The 14,469-nt window shown below is 39.2% G+C and overlaps 3 protein-coding genes and 2 long non-coding RNA genes across 5 annotated transcripts; 1 reads left to right on the top strand and 4 right to left on the bottom strand.

Moving 5' to 3' along the window:
- Positions 1-1,280: 1,280 nt before the first annotated feature.
- LOC145697837 (uncharacterized) lies at positions 1,281-5,536 on the bottom strand. Its single transcript, XM_081775047.1, has 7 exons — positions 5,519-5,536; positions 4,155-5,459; positions 3,945-4,112; positions 3,105-3,174; positions 1,908-2,971; positions 1,741-1,867; positions 1,281-1,396 (listed from the first exon to the last, which is right to left on the bottom strand). Exons 1-7 carry the CDS (start codon positions 5,534-5,536, stop codon positions 1,281-1,283), a joined length of 2,868 nt encoding a protein of 955 aa, XP_081631173.1.
- A 1,325-nt stretch (positions 5,537-6,861) lies between these two features.
- Positions 6,862-7,580, bottom strand: LOC145697835 (uncharacterized). The gene is made up of 3 exons (XM_081775046.1): positions 7,452-7,580; positions 7,229-7,410; positions 6,862-7,129 (listed from the first exon to the last, which is right to left on the bottom strand). Exons 1-3 carry the CDS (start codon positions 7,560-7,562, stop codon positions 6,862-6,864), a joined length of 561 nt encoding a protein of 186 aa, XP_081631172.1. The 5' UTR covers positions 7,563-7,580.
- Positions 7,581-8,310: 730 nt separating this feature from the next.
- Positions 8,311-9,659, top strand: LOC145699342 (uncharacterized). Its single transcript, XM_081776608.1, has 4 exons — positions 8,311-8,980; positions 9,019-9,250; positions 9,289-9,421; positions 9,460-9,659. The coding sequence occupies exons 1-4, from the start codon at positions 8,323-8,325 to the stop codon at positions 9,652-9,654; spliced, it is 1,218 nt and encodes a 405-aa protein (XP_081632734.1). The 5' UTR covers positions 8,311-8,322; the 3' UTR covers positions 9,655-9,659.
- Positions 9,660-9,964: 305 nt separating this feature from the next.
- LOC145699916 (uncharacterized) lies at positions 9,965-11,536 on the bottom strand. The gene is made up of 5 exons (XR_014134111.1): positions 11,512-11,536; positions 11,119-11,255; positions 10,555-10,963; positions 10,402-10,511; positions 9,965-10,172 (listed from the first exon to the last, which is right to left on the bottom strand). It is a non-coding gene; the product is annotated as an uncharacterized LOC145699916 (long non-coding RNA).
- A 116-nt stretch (positions 11,537-11,652) lies between these two features.
- On the bottom strand, positions 11,653-13,818 carry LOC145698545 (uncharacterized). The gene is made up of 4 exons (XR_014133930.1): positions 13,643-13,818; positions 12,745-12,879; positions 11,966-12,067; positions 11,653-11,792 (listed from the first exon to the last, which is right to left on the bottom strand). It is a non-coding gene; the product is annotated as an uncharacterized LOC145698545 (long non-coding RNA).
- Between the last annotated feature and the right edge of the window lie 651 nt (positions 13,819-14,469).

Raw genomic sequence — 14,469 nt, 5'->3', positions numbered from 1 at the left:
GCTGCATCTTCAGCCAGTTGCCGCCGCCGCCCTGGAGCGCGTCTTTCAACATCGGATTTTCCTGAAAAAAAAACAGTCATTTTCCAGCCATTTAGTAAAAAAAAAAAAACCTGAGTGAGGATCCCAAAAGATCTGATCGAAGAGCCTTCATGAAGACTTTCGAGAATCCTGACTATGGTAAGGAATCCTGACTCAGGTCGGGAAACCTGACTCAGGCTTGGAATCCTGACTCAGGTTAGGAATCCTGACTCAGGTCGGGAAACCTGACTCAGGCTTGGAATCCTGACTCAGGTTAGGAATCCTGACTCAGGCCGGGAAACCTGACTCAGGCCGGGAAATCTGACTCAGGCTAGGAATCCTGACTCAGGCCGGGAATCCTGACTTAGGTCAGGAATCCTGACTCAGGCCAGGAATCCTGACTCAGGTTTTGAAATAAACTTGCCTCAAGAAAATCAAACTGTGCTCGTGTCGATTTTGGCGAAGCAAAAACACCAGCTAAAAGAGCGCAAAGCAAAAATTTCATTTTTTAAATCGAATCTCACAATGAGGGAGAAGCTCTTCTTATTTCTACTTTTATAGCCGAAAAACGGCTCGATTAGCGAGAATAGTAAGCATTTCTGGCTGAGCTGCTTTAGGGTGGAATCAGCCGCCGCGGCTGCCGCTCAACTGTGTTTTAATTATCTTCTCAAGGGATCAAGTGGACTTTAATTGCATTTGCTCATTAGCGATGCTGTTTTACTCCGCTAAAAGCTTTCCAAAGGAGAAGATTTGGATAAGACGATTTGAAGAGTACAGTATCTTTTTAGGTTTGTTCTCCGAAAGTTGAAAAAAGTCATTTTTCTTGCTATTTCTTGCTGTTTCATTGATTTTGAACTCAAAAAACTGGGCGTGAAAATAGTAAAAATGCCTCCTGCCGGCGAAGACGAACCAATTTCGCGACTGTTTTTCAAGTTCAAAGTTTTCGTCAGCTGCTCTTGAGCATTCTAGATTTACACTTGTTGTCTTGGCTTCATTTCAAGTCAGATTTTTAGTTCAAAAAGAAAAGAGAGAAATGCCATTTATGATGATTTTAGGTTATTAACTTCCTTATTTCTCTTGAATCAAAAATATTTCAGATGTAAAAGAGAGGCTCGACATTTTATTGACGAAAAATGAAGAGAGCAAAGTCGAAGAAAATAGTCAAAAGAAGCAGTCATCAGATTCAAAATAGACGTCTAAAAACTCGTTTTTCAATGATTTGTGTTTATTCAATCGCAATCTATTTTCATGTATTGGAATAGTTATTTCATGGGTTGCACGGTTGCATTTGAGATAAGAGTCCATCTGAAGCGTTCATCATCTTCGACAAATGGAACCAATTCAATCGGCTGAATAAGAACTTCTTTTGCTCTCCAAGCTAAAGAAATTGTAAAAAAGCATAAATTTGAGCTTACCCAAATTGAGCCCTTTGTTATCTTTGATTGTCCAAAAGCAGTCGTTCTCCTTTAAAAACCGTTCAAAACTTTTGAACTTCAAAAGAATAAGCATAAATCTACATTGAACCTTTCTTTTGTTCCCATCACAATGCTCAGTGAGAAGCCATGTTTGCAAAAATCCGAATCTGCCCATTTCCTGATGCAATACCCATCCACCTCTGGGTAGTTCATCTTTTCAGAGTTATTTTTACGTTAACGGAATATCAGTTTTTCCTCTGAAAACTCTTTCCTTCTGGGAAGCTAGCTCTGCAATTTCCCGTGTTACCACACCCATGAGTGTTGATAAAGTATTCGTTCTTTTTGAAGGTGGGAACGATTTCGAGATGATGAATTTCTTGTTCCGGCGTCGCGTTCATTGTTGGAGCATGAGAAGCTCCACAAGTCATCGAGTACTTTTTCAAACTTATTCAAAGATTGCGAAAATCATCAAACCTCATAATCATTATTGTTAATAAATCCAAACAGTGAGTTTCCAAAGCATTTTGGTCCATCTGTCATCTCAACACAGACGCCATCGCAGTCAAGTTCAAAACAACCGTTCGTTATTCCAGGTAGCCCTTCACAAAACACCCCAGTAACGTCATCAGGGCAGTGACAAGTAAAGCTGTCTTCCCCAGTGACTTCGCAAGCACCACCGTTTTCACAAGGAAAGTCCATGCAAGGGTAAATCTCACAGCGTTCGCCGGAGTAGAACTGGGGACATTCGCATGTGAAGTCGTCTCCGTCCATTGAGCAAACTCCATCATTGAAGCATGCTGGAGGTTTACTTTGGTCGCTTTCGTTGATTTCGCATGGTGTTATTTGACACAAATGGCCTCCGAACATATCAGTTGGGCATTCACAAGAAAATGCTGGTCCTCTGAGAGAACTCGTCTTGTTCCGGTCATTTACCGTACATTCTCCGTATTCGCAAGGATCAGAGTCGCAAACGCTGTCTTCGCATGTCTCTCCAGAGAAACCGCGCGGGCATTTGCATTTAAATTCGAGATCAGTTCCGATTAAAATGCATTTTCCACCGTTTTGGCATGGATTGTCAGAACACTGATCGATCTCGCAATGAACCCCGGCAAAATTTTCTCTGCAGGAGCAAAAGTATGAGTCATCAGTTTCATTGAAAAAGCAGGTTCCACCATTCTGGCAAATATTCGAAGAACAGGGGTCGATCTCGCAGTGTTTTCCAGAAAAACCCCCTTCGCAGTTGCACAAAAACTCTCCTCCATCAATCTCACAGGACCCATGATCACATGGATCCTCAGAGCAAGGAGTTATCTGGCAAGAATCTCCGGAGAAACCATCTTTACATGAGCATTGATGGTTGTTTCCTGAAAACGAGCAGGTTCCGCCATTCTGACACGGATCGTTTGTGCAGGGAGTTATCTGGCAATCGTCTCCGGAGAAACCATCTATGCATGAACAGGTATAACTGCTTCCGGAAATCGTGCAAGATCCGTCATTTTGACAGGGACTGTTTGAACACGGATTTATTGGTGAGTTTGCTTTCAAGGGTTGAATTATTTAGGCCTTTTATTGTCAATGAAATAATTGAATTTTGAACCCAAGTTGAGAGCTGTGTTGATTGATCTAATGATGGTTGATTTGCTGAAGTATCGCTCTTGTCTGCAAATTTACCATAAAGAATCGGTATTCCAATGGTAAACACGAGACCAATGATAACAATGCTCGCAAAAGCGCTTCGAAGCTACAAAAATATTTTTAGGGAATATTTTTAAACGCTTTTTTACCATAACTCTACTGTTGTCTCTCATTTTCTCGGCAAAACTAAAGTTCCTCTTCCTTTTATGAAGATTTCAGATGACAAGCAAAACAAATTCGACATCACTATCGAAATTTGACTGAAGTTCGTTCAATGAACTTTTGATAATAAAAGCTATCGACCTTTAATGACAGAGTTTTGAAAGAAATCAGTTGATACTTATTCGTCCATCATTTTTTTTTAACAAGTAAGCAGAATTACATTTTGTGACATAACCTGGATATGATATCAATTGAGACTGTTTGGCACGTTTATTCGAGAAATAAAAAGTGCGAGTTATTTCATGGAAAATCGGTTGCGTTTGAGATAAGAGTCCATCTGAAGCGATCATCATCTTCGACAAATGGAACAAATTCAATCGGCTTAATAAAAGTTTCATTTGCTCTCCAAGCTAAAAAATTTGTATAAAAAACGTAAAATACCCAAATCCCACCAAAATCAAGCCCCTTGTTATCTTTGATAGTCCAAAAGCAGTCGCTTTCCTTAGAAAAACTTCAAAAGAATATGAATAAATTTGAATCGAACCTTGTCGTTTTGCCCATCACAGTGCTCAGTGAGAAGCCATGTTTGCAAAAATCCAAATCTTCCTTTCTCCTTATGCAGCACCAATCCACCTTTTGGTAATTGATCTTTTGAGGGTTGTGTATTATTTTACCAAGAATAATTTAATGCTTCTAAAGATAAGAATCTATAACCTTTCCTTCTGGGAAGCTTGCTCTACAATTTCCGGTGTTGCCACAACCGTGAGTATTGATAAAGTATTCGTTCTTCTTGAAAGTGGGAACGATTTCAAGATGATGAATTTCTAGTTCTGGCGTCGTGTTCATTGTTGGAGAGTCAGATGCCCCACAAGTCATCGTATACTTATTTTCATATTTATTCATAGGTATCAGTGACCATCAAACCTCTTGATTATTATTGTTAATAAATCCAACAATCGATTTTCCAAAGCATTTCGGCCCGTCTTCCATTTCAATGCACACGCCATCGCAGTCGAGATCAAAACAGCGATTCGTCGTTTCAGGTAGTTCTTCACAGTGTTCACCTGTAACCCCTTCTGGGCAATTACAGGTGTAAATGTTTTCTCCAGTGATTTCGCATACACCACCGTTTTGGCAAGGAATGTCCATGCACGGATGAAATTCACAGCGATCCCCAGAGTGAAATTCGGGACATTGGCATTTGAAGTCGTCTCCTTCCATTGAACATACTCCGTCGTTGTAGCAAGCCGGAGGTTTACTTTGGTCATTATCATTGATCTCGCATGGTGTAATTTGACACAAATGGCCTCCGAACATATCAGTTGGGCACTCACAGGAAAATGAAGGCCCTCGTAGAGAAATTGTCTTGTTCCGATCAGCTACCGTACATGTTCCGTACTCACAAGGATCAGCGTCGCAAATGCTCTCTTCACATGTCTCTCCAAAAAAACCACGGGGGCATTTGCATAAGAACTCAAAATCTGGTTCTACCAAGATGCATTTTCCACCATTTGCGCATGGATTGTCGGTGCACTGATTAATCTCGCAATGGTCGCCGAGAAAGTTTTCTTTGCAGGAGCAACTGTACCCATCAGTTTCATCGAAGCTGCATGTTCCACCATTTTGACAAATGTTCGATGAGCAAGGGTCAATCTCGCACAACTTCCCGGAGTATCCTCCTTCGCAGTTGCAATCAAAGTCGCCTCCAACAATCTCACAGGTTCCATGATCACACGGGTTTTCTGAGCAAGGAGTTATCTGGCATTGGACTCCAGAGAAACCATCTTTACATGAGCATTGATACATGTTTCCTGAAAACGAGCAGGTTCCGCCATTCTGACATGGATCGTTTGTGCAAGGAGTTATCTCGCATTTGTCTCCTAAAAAACCATCTTTGCATGAACAGATATAACTGCTTCCGGAAATCGTGCATGATCCACCATTCTGACAGGGACTGTTTGAGCAGGGGGAAAGCTCACAAAGTTGACCAAAAAAGCCTTCTTGACAAGAACAAATGATTGATTCACCAATTTCGTCGCAAGAACCGCCGTTCTCGCAAGGATTCGGGTCGCAGGAAATGATCAAACTTGTTGTTGTTGTCGTCGTCCTCGTCGTTGTTGTCGTCGTTGATGATGATGTTTTCTCGTCGGTATTTTTTCTCAGAAGAATGGGAGTTAATATCGTCGACACAACAGCTCCAAAAGCAAGAATTCCAAGACCAACTGTCAACTGAAAAATAAGATTTTTTACATAATGAAGAGTTGTAATCAAAATTGAATCTCACTAACAAGAAGACGATTCGGCATTCTATGAAAAAATGGTAAGGAAAAATTGATTTTAGTTCAATCTGATACTCTCTAAGACTCAGAAAAATATACAGTGAAACCCCAACTTAAGGCCCAGCAACTTAAGGCCACTTTTTTGAAAAAAACCCAAAATCTGTCATCCGAAAAAAATCCAACTTAAGGCCACTTTTTTCCATTTTTATTCACAGTAAGTAAATCGCAGGAAAACAGGCGAGAAATGGGGAAGATAAGATATTTTTCGTAAAAATTTTCTTGGAATTTCTTTCATATATGTTATAAAGAAACTTTTATAGTTGAAACTGTCTGTAGACATGATAATAACGAGAAAAAAATTCTAAATTTTGATTCATCAAGGAAAAATTAAAACCGTGAAATTTGAGTTTACAGGCCTGCAAAGCCTGTGAAACCCGTAAAACAGGACCTGTTCCTGTGTTTTTTATCCTGTCCTGTTTCCAGATGGGCCAAAAAAAATCCCTGTTCCTGTGTACAGGATTCCGAGGCCAGATTCAGTCCCTTGCTCCAGAAATAGAAAAATTTTAGCGTCATCCAACTTAGTTGGAGAATCACCCAACTTAAGGCCACTTTTCAAATTAGCTGTCATCCAAAAAGTGGCCTTAAGTTGGGGTTTCACTGTACATTTTTTTTTCAATTCAGGATTTTTATAGAGGATCGCAAAGCGGTATTTTCCTTGATCGCTCTGACAATCATATCAAATTCGACATTCGCATTTGACAACCCTGACTGTACTTTTGATCTTTCTGAGTTCAAAATCATTATTTTCAATTATGTAATGATTCCATCATTATCTCTAAAACACTCACAATGCGACGATCCGGCATTTTTTCTTTTTTTTTTTTCTAACAGAAACGAACTGGAATTTTGGGTCACTGGTCGTTCGATTATAACTGCTACTTATCACTTTCCGGAACGACATATAGCGGAAGGTGCTATCAGAAAGTGACTGATAGCGCCAATTTGACTCGTCGACCAACAATTCCGCTCGCTGAAATTTTATTATCAGCAGATTTGTCGATTGATCAAAGTCACCGCGTAACACATCGTTGTTGCCGTTTTTATCGATTTACCGAGATTCCAAGGTAAAAAATCAAGGAAAAAATTAAGTTTTTTTTTCGTTTTGTTGATTGGATGATGGGCCCCTCAGGGCTGCAAATAGAATTTTATTAAACATAGTTATTTGACACTTCAGTGTTTTCGAACTAACTAAACAAGCGTTTAACACATGAAATGCCATTTTAAGGGCAATAAGGTCGTTTTATGGTTTTTATGACTGCGAAAATTGCTTTCTAGAGACCTTTTTCTGTCATTTATTCAGTTCTTGTTGGAGATAAGTAAACAGCATTGGCATTGTTGGCCAAAATCGAGCAATTTGTTCCTCTTCTTTCTGATAAATACGTCATATTCGTGCTTTTTACGGGTTCACGAAAATGGTTTGAGATCAACAAGGAATCATGGAGAAAGGCACCCTTCCTGTCAGGATCATGACACTCATCCAAAAATCTCTGGACGTTTCTCCAATTGCAGTTGAAAAGAATCGCACAAGAAGCGACAATTGCGCAGGCGATGCTCACCAGACTGAATTTGAAATTTGAAATATCGGGGGATACTGAATTGTGCCGCCCTGCGCCACCCGATCCGGAAGCCATCGGCTCTCCCAAAAAGTAGCAAACGAACCTCATGATGATGAGCTCAATCCAATCCGTCCAGTTGTCCAAGTTCCAGCCCACGTGCTGTTGAAATTTCTCCATATTCGTGATGTGCGTCAAATTGTCTCTTTGTTCGAAGTTCTTCCATTCTTCCACAACTTTTCCGAAGAGCGTCAATAATCGGGCACATTCTTCGTCGCTTTTTGCTTGCTGAAAATTTATGAAATAATTTTTTTCGAAAAATGAAAAACCCAAATTTCAAAGCACAATTTTGTGTAATCAATTTCTTGATAATCGGAAGAGCCTGAACCGCCGTAGTAGTCGTAATCGGAAGATCTGGAAGATGAAGATGAAGAATCCATCGCTGTTTTTTCTCTGCAATTTCAACCTTCGCGCGATGGAGAGGAGGTGTAAATCTAGCCTTGACAAGCTACTAGAGCCCCCCTTCAGCAATTAAAGCTTGGTCAGGAGACTCCACGAAATGAGCGAATTATGCCAATCAGACTACTCAAGATCGTCTGTCGAATTTGTCTAAAGTGCCCACGGAGACTATTTTTAGAAAAAGATTTTTTTTATAAAAAAATGATGAGTCTTCCTTGATTTTCCAATATATTTTTCGGATAAATCCGATTTTTTATTTATTTATATGAAATAAATAATTATATTTATAATACTTATATTTTTAAAAAAAATTTAAATTGTTTTATTCATTGATAATAACAGTTAGCACCCAAAATTCGGTACACCCAAAATTTGGTAAATTTTTGCGAAAATTCAAAACAAAAAATTTATCGAGAAAATTTTCATTGACCCTAAAATATTCCTTTTTTAAGAAAGATACCATGAGTTTAAGAATTTGAATGCTTTTGTGGCGCTTGATACGCGTTTTATTTATGATTATTATAAAATAATTAATAAAATATTTATTTAAAATAAAATTATTAATAATTAAATTAATTGAATAATGTATAAAACTAGGCCAAAAGAGACAAAGAGAAAATCGTAATGATTTGTTTACAGAAGAAAAACGACCATAAAAGAAGCGTAAAACGTATTATTCACTATCTCACCGGGACTTGTTCATTTTATGACTACCTTTTGCTTGTTTTTCTTTCAAAGAAAATGCCAAAACTGGGCGAATTTCCGCACAAAAACAGCCTCGATCGAAAAACAAAAAGAGTGAAATTCACGCAAAAAGAGGAGGGAAATGAAAACGAGAGAGAAATTATCATCAAAATTCAAACAGAAAATGAAAACAAGACGCCTTGGCTGGACAAATTGAAAGGAGTGCATATTTGTGTAAAGATCATCGCGGCTTTGATTGGTATAGCGACGATTCTTTTTCCTGCGTTTTTCATTTCCAAGGGGTTGAAATCCGTGGCAGCAGGGGAGGAGCACTCGCCGCAAACAGAGATTGTCGACGCTACCGATCCAACAATGCTCGTTTCTCCGATGATTGACCCTGTCTCTGAGAAAATCAAGGAAGTCAAAAAGTCCTTCATCGTTCTGGAAACACACAAAGATTCGAGTCAATTTTACTCTTTGACTGAAGCCGGAGAAAAAGCAGTGAAAACCTACAAATTCCCGGACGATAATGAGCAGTACTTGTATTCTTCTGGAGGGGCGATTTTTCAAGGAATCTTTTACATTTTTGGCGGGCGATTCAAAAACAAGAAAATTGCGTTCTTGGACGGCTGTAGATTTGAAGAGTTGTCGATGCAGTTGAAGTACAGTCATCTTCATTCAAATAATCTTGTTACTTTGCAGGATGATTCAGAAGGTAAAACATAGAATAGACGAATATTTGGGAAATTCTAGTGCTTCTTTGTTTTTCGGATGAAAACGGCTTTCGAAAATGTCAATCTTTCGATGGAGAAAAAGTGATTTCCGACCACCACTCCTCGAACTTTGGCCACGAAAATGGCTGCATTGGGCATTTCGGCGAGCAAATTCTAGCTGTTGGCGGGCTTTCTCTCGGAGCTGAGCACAAAGTCGAGATGAGAGACAAAACTGGGCGATGGAGAAATATGCCGGATCTACCCAAACAATTGTAAGGAATAGAAAATTCGAAAATCATCGAATTTTTAGTGCGGAGTATGATGAAAATCATTGCATCGGGTTTACCGACTCTCTTCTCGCCATCGGTGGATGGGGAGAGCCTCAAACTCAAGTTCTTCTTTTTAAAGAAAATAGATGGAAACTCGTCGGAAACATGTGGAAGGTACCAATTTCAATTTGAAAATCTCTAACTCTTTTAAGCCGAATTTGATGGGAAATTCGTTGAGATTTGGAGATGAAATTTTCACCATTGGAAAAGAAAGCATCGAGAAATTCGTTTTCGACGAAGAAAAATCAATTTCTTCAATACGAGTTTATCCAGAAATCATTTTTGAGGACGTTCAAAATGGCTGGGGAGCACTTTTTTTTGATGCAAAATATGACACTTGCTTTTAATAAACTCTTCCTGACACATTCTTTTCGGCCCATTTTTGCGGAAAAATGGGGTGCTCCGACAAAAAAAAATTCGACAAATTTTACGTAGGCGGCTTTTCTGCTGCTGATTGGCTGCGCCGAATCCAGGTTTCTGATTGGTTGGAAATTTTCACGCAAAATTTGTCGAATTTTTTTGTCGGATCCTTACACTTTTGCGCAAAAATCAAGAAAAAGTATTTGCTTTTCTGTTTGTTCAGTTCATGACATTTTCAAGTGTAAAATTTTCGTGAACAAAAAGAGTGAAAAGTACACGGATCAGCCGTTCTTTTCTTTATTTACCAAAATACAGCTTCAGTACTTCAGAAGGACTCCGGATCAAGGGTCTTCACGGATTGCTGACTCGCCGTTGTTGATGCTTATTTTTAGCTTTGAACCCTTCTTTAGAGGAGAAATAGGATATCAAAAAGGCTCATTCCTGATTTGACCCGCTCCACGACGGGATTGCAACTTCTATTGCAGCAACATGAACGGATCGATTTCTAAAATGCATTTTTCTCAAGAGTCATCGTGTTTCAAATTAATTCTCAATTTCGAATACACTCTTTTTCGTCTCGAAAAACATGATCTCCAAATTCGTGTCAAAAAATTCGAAGGAGCTTTCTTTTCTCGCATATTTTAGAAAGAAAAAAACGACTTTTTTTCATGAAAAAAATTTGATTCAGAGATACTGTTTCTTTTTCTGTTTTTTCCGAGGTCAAGTTGTCTTACCCTGAGAACGAAAAGAAGAATGAGGAAAAACAAGGCGCCCAAGATGCTAAAAATGATCGTTTGCTCCTTTTTTGTCAGTTGCGAGGTCGTTGATCCGGAAATTGGAACATCTGAAATTCATTTTGACCACTTTAGGGATAGCGAATGAACTACCGGCTTGACAGTTATTAGTTAAAGTTGTTGTATTAAATTCATCAACGGGTAGAACGTGTTTGGGAATTTCTCCCGGGATGCAGAATTGAGACTTTGCGCAGTTGTATTCGACCAATAAGGGCGTCAAGGCGACTGTAAGGGGCTGATTTTCGATGATGAAATTGAGACCAAACGATTTTTCTTAGCAATTTTCTCGAAAAAAGGCCTCTTTTCCTGATGAAAACCAATAATCATGAAATTGAACCATTAATTTTTCCAGCTGCCTCAGAGCATCATTACAGTTTCTTACTGTTACATCTCTCAGAAGGTTCTGATTTCTGATTCGTCAAAAAAACTTTCATCAAAATAAAATTGAACCTTTTCTTTCCAAAACGTTGTATCGGCGCTCGTGACCCAGCAATATTCATATCTAAAAAATAAACTTTCATTTCAAAAATTTTCATTTTTCCGAAAATTTTTTTTTCGATTGTCAAATTTTGATTCTGATTTAATTTCGATTTCAACCTGTGTTTATCATCACCGTGCAAATAAAAAGGGGGTCGAAGCTTTCATTTTTTAACGAACCTGTTTGGAACTGCGCCGCCGATGATTTCCCACGGCTCGAGAAGCTGGACGGGTTGGTTTTCGGTGGAACAACAGAACTGCGAAAGGGCGCATGTCAAGTCGAAATAGCTTGAATAGTAGCGCCCGCCGAGAAACAGCTAGGAAAATAAAATAATGATCGTTGAACTAAGCGCTTGATATATCAGGGCTCTTATTGCTAGGGTTAGCCATTGCCCTACAAATTGAAAGCTAATACATTTTTTGTCAAAATAAAAGTGTTTACAATTCGGTTTTTTATCGGCTATAAATTTTCGCTCATCCCACTCCACGCAACGAAAATATATCATTTCCTCAAAAATCCGGTCTTTTTTTGAAGCAACCCCTCTTTTCCCCGACTTTGATGGTCGAACTTACCGAAGCTCTCTGTTCCTCGCTCATGTTTTCCTCTCTTGATAGAACCAAAAAGGAGACGGCTCTTTGCTCTGACATAATTAAGAAGATCAGATTACGCTACTGAGATACTACTTTGATATTTTGTCAACAAAGATTTTTGCTTGGAGAAATTGAAAGAGAACTTTATTTTTTTGTCATGAAGTCAGTAGTTTTTGAAGCTTTGGCGATTTTTCGTGGTGTTTTGAGGATCGTCGGCTTGGAAGTCTGGATGATTACGTAATGATTTCACTAGCTCTCGGAGTCTTAAAAAGAGGGATGAAAGATGAATCTAAGAGAAAAAATTTCAGCTCGGGGACCTGTGTAAAAGCCTGAGTCAGGATTTGAAGAAGGATAAGAGCCGCGGATTTGAGCTCCTTCAAATCCTGACTCAGGTTTTTACACAGGTTGCCGAAGCCAGAGACGAGATGAATCCTACCTTGGCAATCTGGAATGCTTTGGATTCAGGACGGAAAAGATCTCAATAGCTTGATTAAACGACTTGAGCGCCTTATCCGGATGTCCATTGTGCAGATGAATGCTTTTCAAAAAGCTCCAAAGTTTGAAACTTTGAGTTTTTACCCTATTTCCCTGCTTGAGTGGTTGCTTATGTTTTTAAAATCGGCTTACGAAAAACGAGTTTGCGCCGATGTGTCTTTTTGCTAATTCTTTAGACGGGTTGTTTCCGCACTCGAAAAATGAAAGACGGAAAAGGGGACGAAAATCCTATTTCGTCACGAAATAGGATTGATTTTTTTGCTATCTAAGATAGCCTATCTTTCAAAAGACGGTTGTTTCATTTTTTAAAGAAGGACTCCCCTTGTTCACCCCCTGACTTCCTGCAAGCGTCCCCTTGTTCGTATTTAAAAAACTGGAAAAATTGAGGTTTACGCAAGTTTTTCAAGAAAGTTGAGCAATGCTGACTCATGGGTAAGGTGACGTGACCCAAAAATGAACAAGGGCACACCTGCAGAAATTTGAAAGACGAACAAAGGGTCCCCTTTTTATTCGAATAAATGCAACCCATCTTTATTCCCTTATGTTTTTGCTTACAAGTCAAAAAAATACCAAAGCGAATTCTAACAAAAATCTTCGGTCGCCCCTTACGTATCATTCAACCGCATAGTTTAAGATTCTAGCATCTAGCATCTTTCAATTCAGAATCTGCGAGTTGTTGTGTGACGCATTGAACATAAATTTTCAACCGTGGAGCCCAGCCTGCCGACGAGCTCGAAATTCTCCGCCGCTTCGTCGCTTACGATCCCAAATGCAAATTCAATATTCTTCTGGCTTTTCAACAGCATAGACAGGGCGGTCGATTTTTCGTCATTTAGAAGGTGTGCTTTTTTCTTGGTTCTTGACTTTGATCGCAAAATCGGACGTCTAAGAAACCCCAAAAACTTCGAAAAAACCAAGTTTATTTGAAAAGTTACATCGTGAAGAAAAACCATCTTCAGACGGATCTGACTACAGTACTCTGCCCGAGCGGGTATACAACTGTAAACAAACTGCCCGGTTTCAAGATCGAGTTGGCGAAAGTTGGGTTTTTGAAAGTTTGTCATGCGCGAAAATGAAATTTCTTAACGAGTCTATCGCTCATTAGGGCCACTTGAAATGTTTACTCTAGAATCGCTCCACAGCCGTTCAACGTGGAAGAAAATCGGCTTGATTTTATTTCCCAATTTGAGTTTCGAGTCGAAATTTTTTCAAAAAATTCTTGGTTGGTGTCAGGAACCGACAAAAAAAAACTCGATAAATTTTGCGTGGGCGGCTACCCGGCTGCTAATTGGCCGATAAACCAAATCCAGGCTTCTGATTGGTTGAATTTCCTCGCGATTCCTCGCAATTTCTGATATCTCCCCGAAAATCTATTTGTTTTAGAAAAAAAAAATTGTAAAGTCCAAGATAATTTTCTCCGCTAATTACTGTGGCCATGTATTTGCGGTTTTAAATTGCCCTTGACAGATGAAAAGTTGAAAACGACAACTGTCAATTGTCAGTTGGGATTTTTTTTATCAGGGCTTGTTTCGGTTAGCTAAGAATCCTTTTTAAAAACCGCTTTTGAAGTGACGCACAAGTCACTTTTTCGCATTATAGAACCATTCCTTTCGCCAAGGCCACTTTTACTGAAATCGTCTTTTTGCTCCTCTCTCCCAAAACTTCCTCGTAAATTTGACTCGCGTCGTATCCGTATTTGAGCCCCTTTTGGAAGTCCTTCTCAACGGTCACGTGGTGCTTGGCGAATGCGAAAAAACAATCGGCTGTCGGAACTCGCAACGAATACTCCCAAATCGTGTTGGCCACTTTTTCAAAAACGAAAATTCGACACGTCAAAGATTTTTTGACAAATTTGTATGAAACGTAGACGAGGAAAAATAGAAGTTGCCCCGCTGAAATCGGGTTTTTCGATCGAAAAAAGAAAAGAATTGAGAAGCCGCTTGCGGCTTCGAGTAAAAAAAAAGATGCGCTTTGCGCGGCTTTTGCTAAAGGAAATTCTAGAGTTTGTTTGAATCGAAAAGCCGGCTTCGAGTTCTTAAGGCTACGGGTATCGATCAGGCTACGTTTGAGGCCGTATTCCTGAAAACCTGTAAATGATGGAAGGTTTCTAATAATTCCCAAATAAAGAGCTATCCTAGATCTTAATTTTGTCAGAAGGAAATTTTCTTCCTCATAGGTTTTTTTAACAAAATTTCGCCTCAAAGTTTTGATCTCGGTCGAAATTCGCCCTAAAACTGGCCGTATTCCGAGGAATGTAGCCTGTAAACATCCATATTTCATATTTTTATATGAAAGTTCGGACCTTTATCTTAATTTTGTCAGTAGCTTATTCAGAGTGAATAAACTTTTACATCGAAAATAATTTTTTGAAAAATTGATCTCGGCGATTTTTGCATTTTTTGAAAGTGAGATTCACGTTTTTGGCTCTATAATCCAAAATATCCT

The sequence above is a fragment of the Oikopleura dioica genome, chromosome 2 (assembly GCF_907165135.1).
Source record: "Oikopleura dioica chromosome 2, OKI2018_I68_1.0, whole genome shotgun sequence".
Lineage (NCBI taxonomy): Eukaryota > Metazoa > Chordata > Appendicularia > Copelata > Oikopleuridae > Oikopleura > Oikopleura dioica.
This window is presented reverse-complemented; position numbering and strand designations above follow the sequence as displayed.

Excerpts from the sequence above, each read along its gene's own strand:
- LOC145699342 (XM_081776608.1), top strand. The coding sequence starts at position 8,323 with ATGCCAAAACTGGGCGAATTTCCGCACAAAAACAGCCTCGATCGAAAA. Across the intron at positions 8,981-9,018 it reads TTTGCAGGATGATTCAGAAG|TGCTTCTTTGTTTTTCGGAT; the intron begins GTAAAACATAGA and ends GGGAAATTCTAG. Across the intron at positions 9,422-9,459 it reads TCGTCGGAAACATGTGGAAG|CCGAATTTGATGGGAAATTC; the intron begins GTACCAATTTCA and ends AACTCTTTTAAG.
- LOC145697835 (XM_081775046.1), bottom strand. The coding sequence starts at position 7,562 with ATGGATTCTTCATCTTCATCTTCCAGATCTTCCGATTACGACTACTAC. Across the intron at positions 7,411-7,451 it reads AATTGTGCTTTGAAATTTGG|CAAGCAAAAAGCGACGAAGA; the intron begins GTTTTTCATTTT and ends ATAAATTTTCAG. Across the intron at positions 7,130-7,228 it reads ATTGAGCTCATCATCATGAG|TCTGGTGAGCATCGCCTGCG; the intron begins GTTCGTTTGCTA and ends TTTCAAATTCAG.
- LOC145697837 (XM_081775047.1), bottom strand. Across the intron at positions 3,175-3,944 it reads CAAGCTTCCCAGAAGGAAAG|CTTCGAAGCGCTTTTGCGAG; the intron begins GTTATAGATTCT and ends ATATTTTTGTAG. Across the intron at positions 1,868-1,907 it reads TTAACAATAATGATTATGAG|TACTCGATGACTTGTGGAGC; the intron begins GTTTGATGATTT and ends AGTTTGAAAAAG.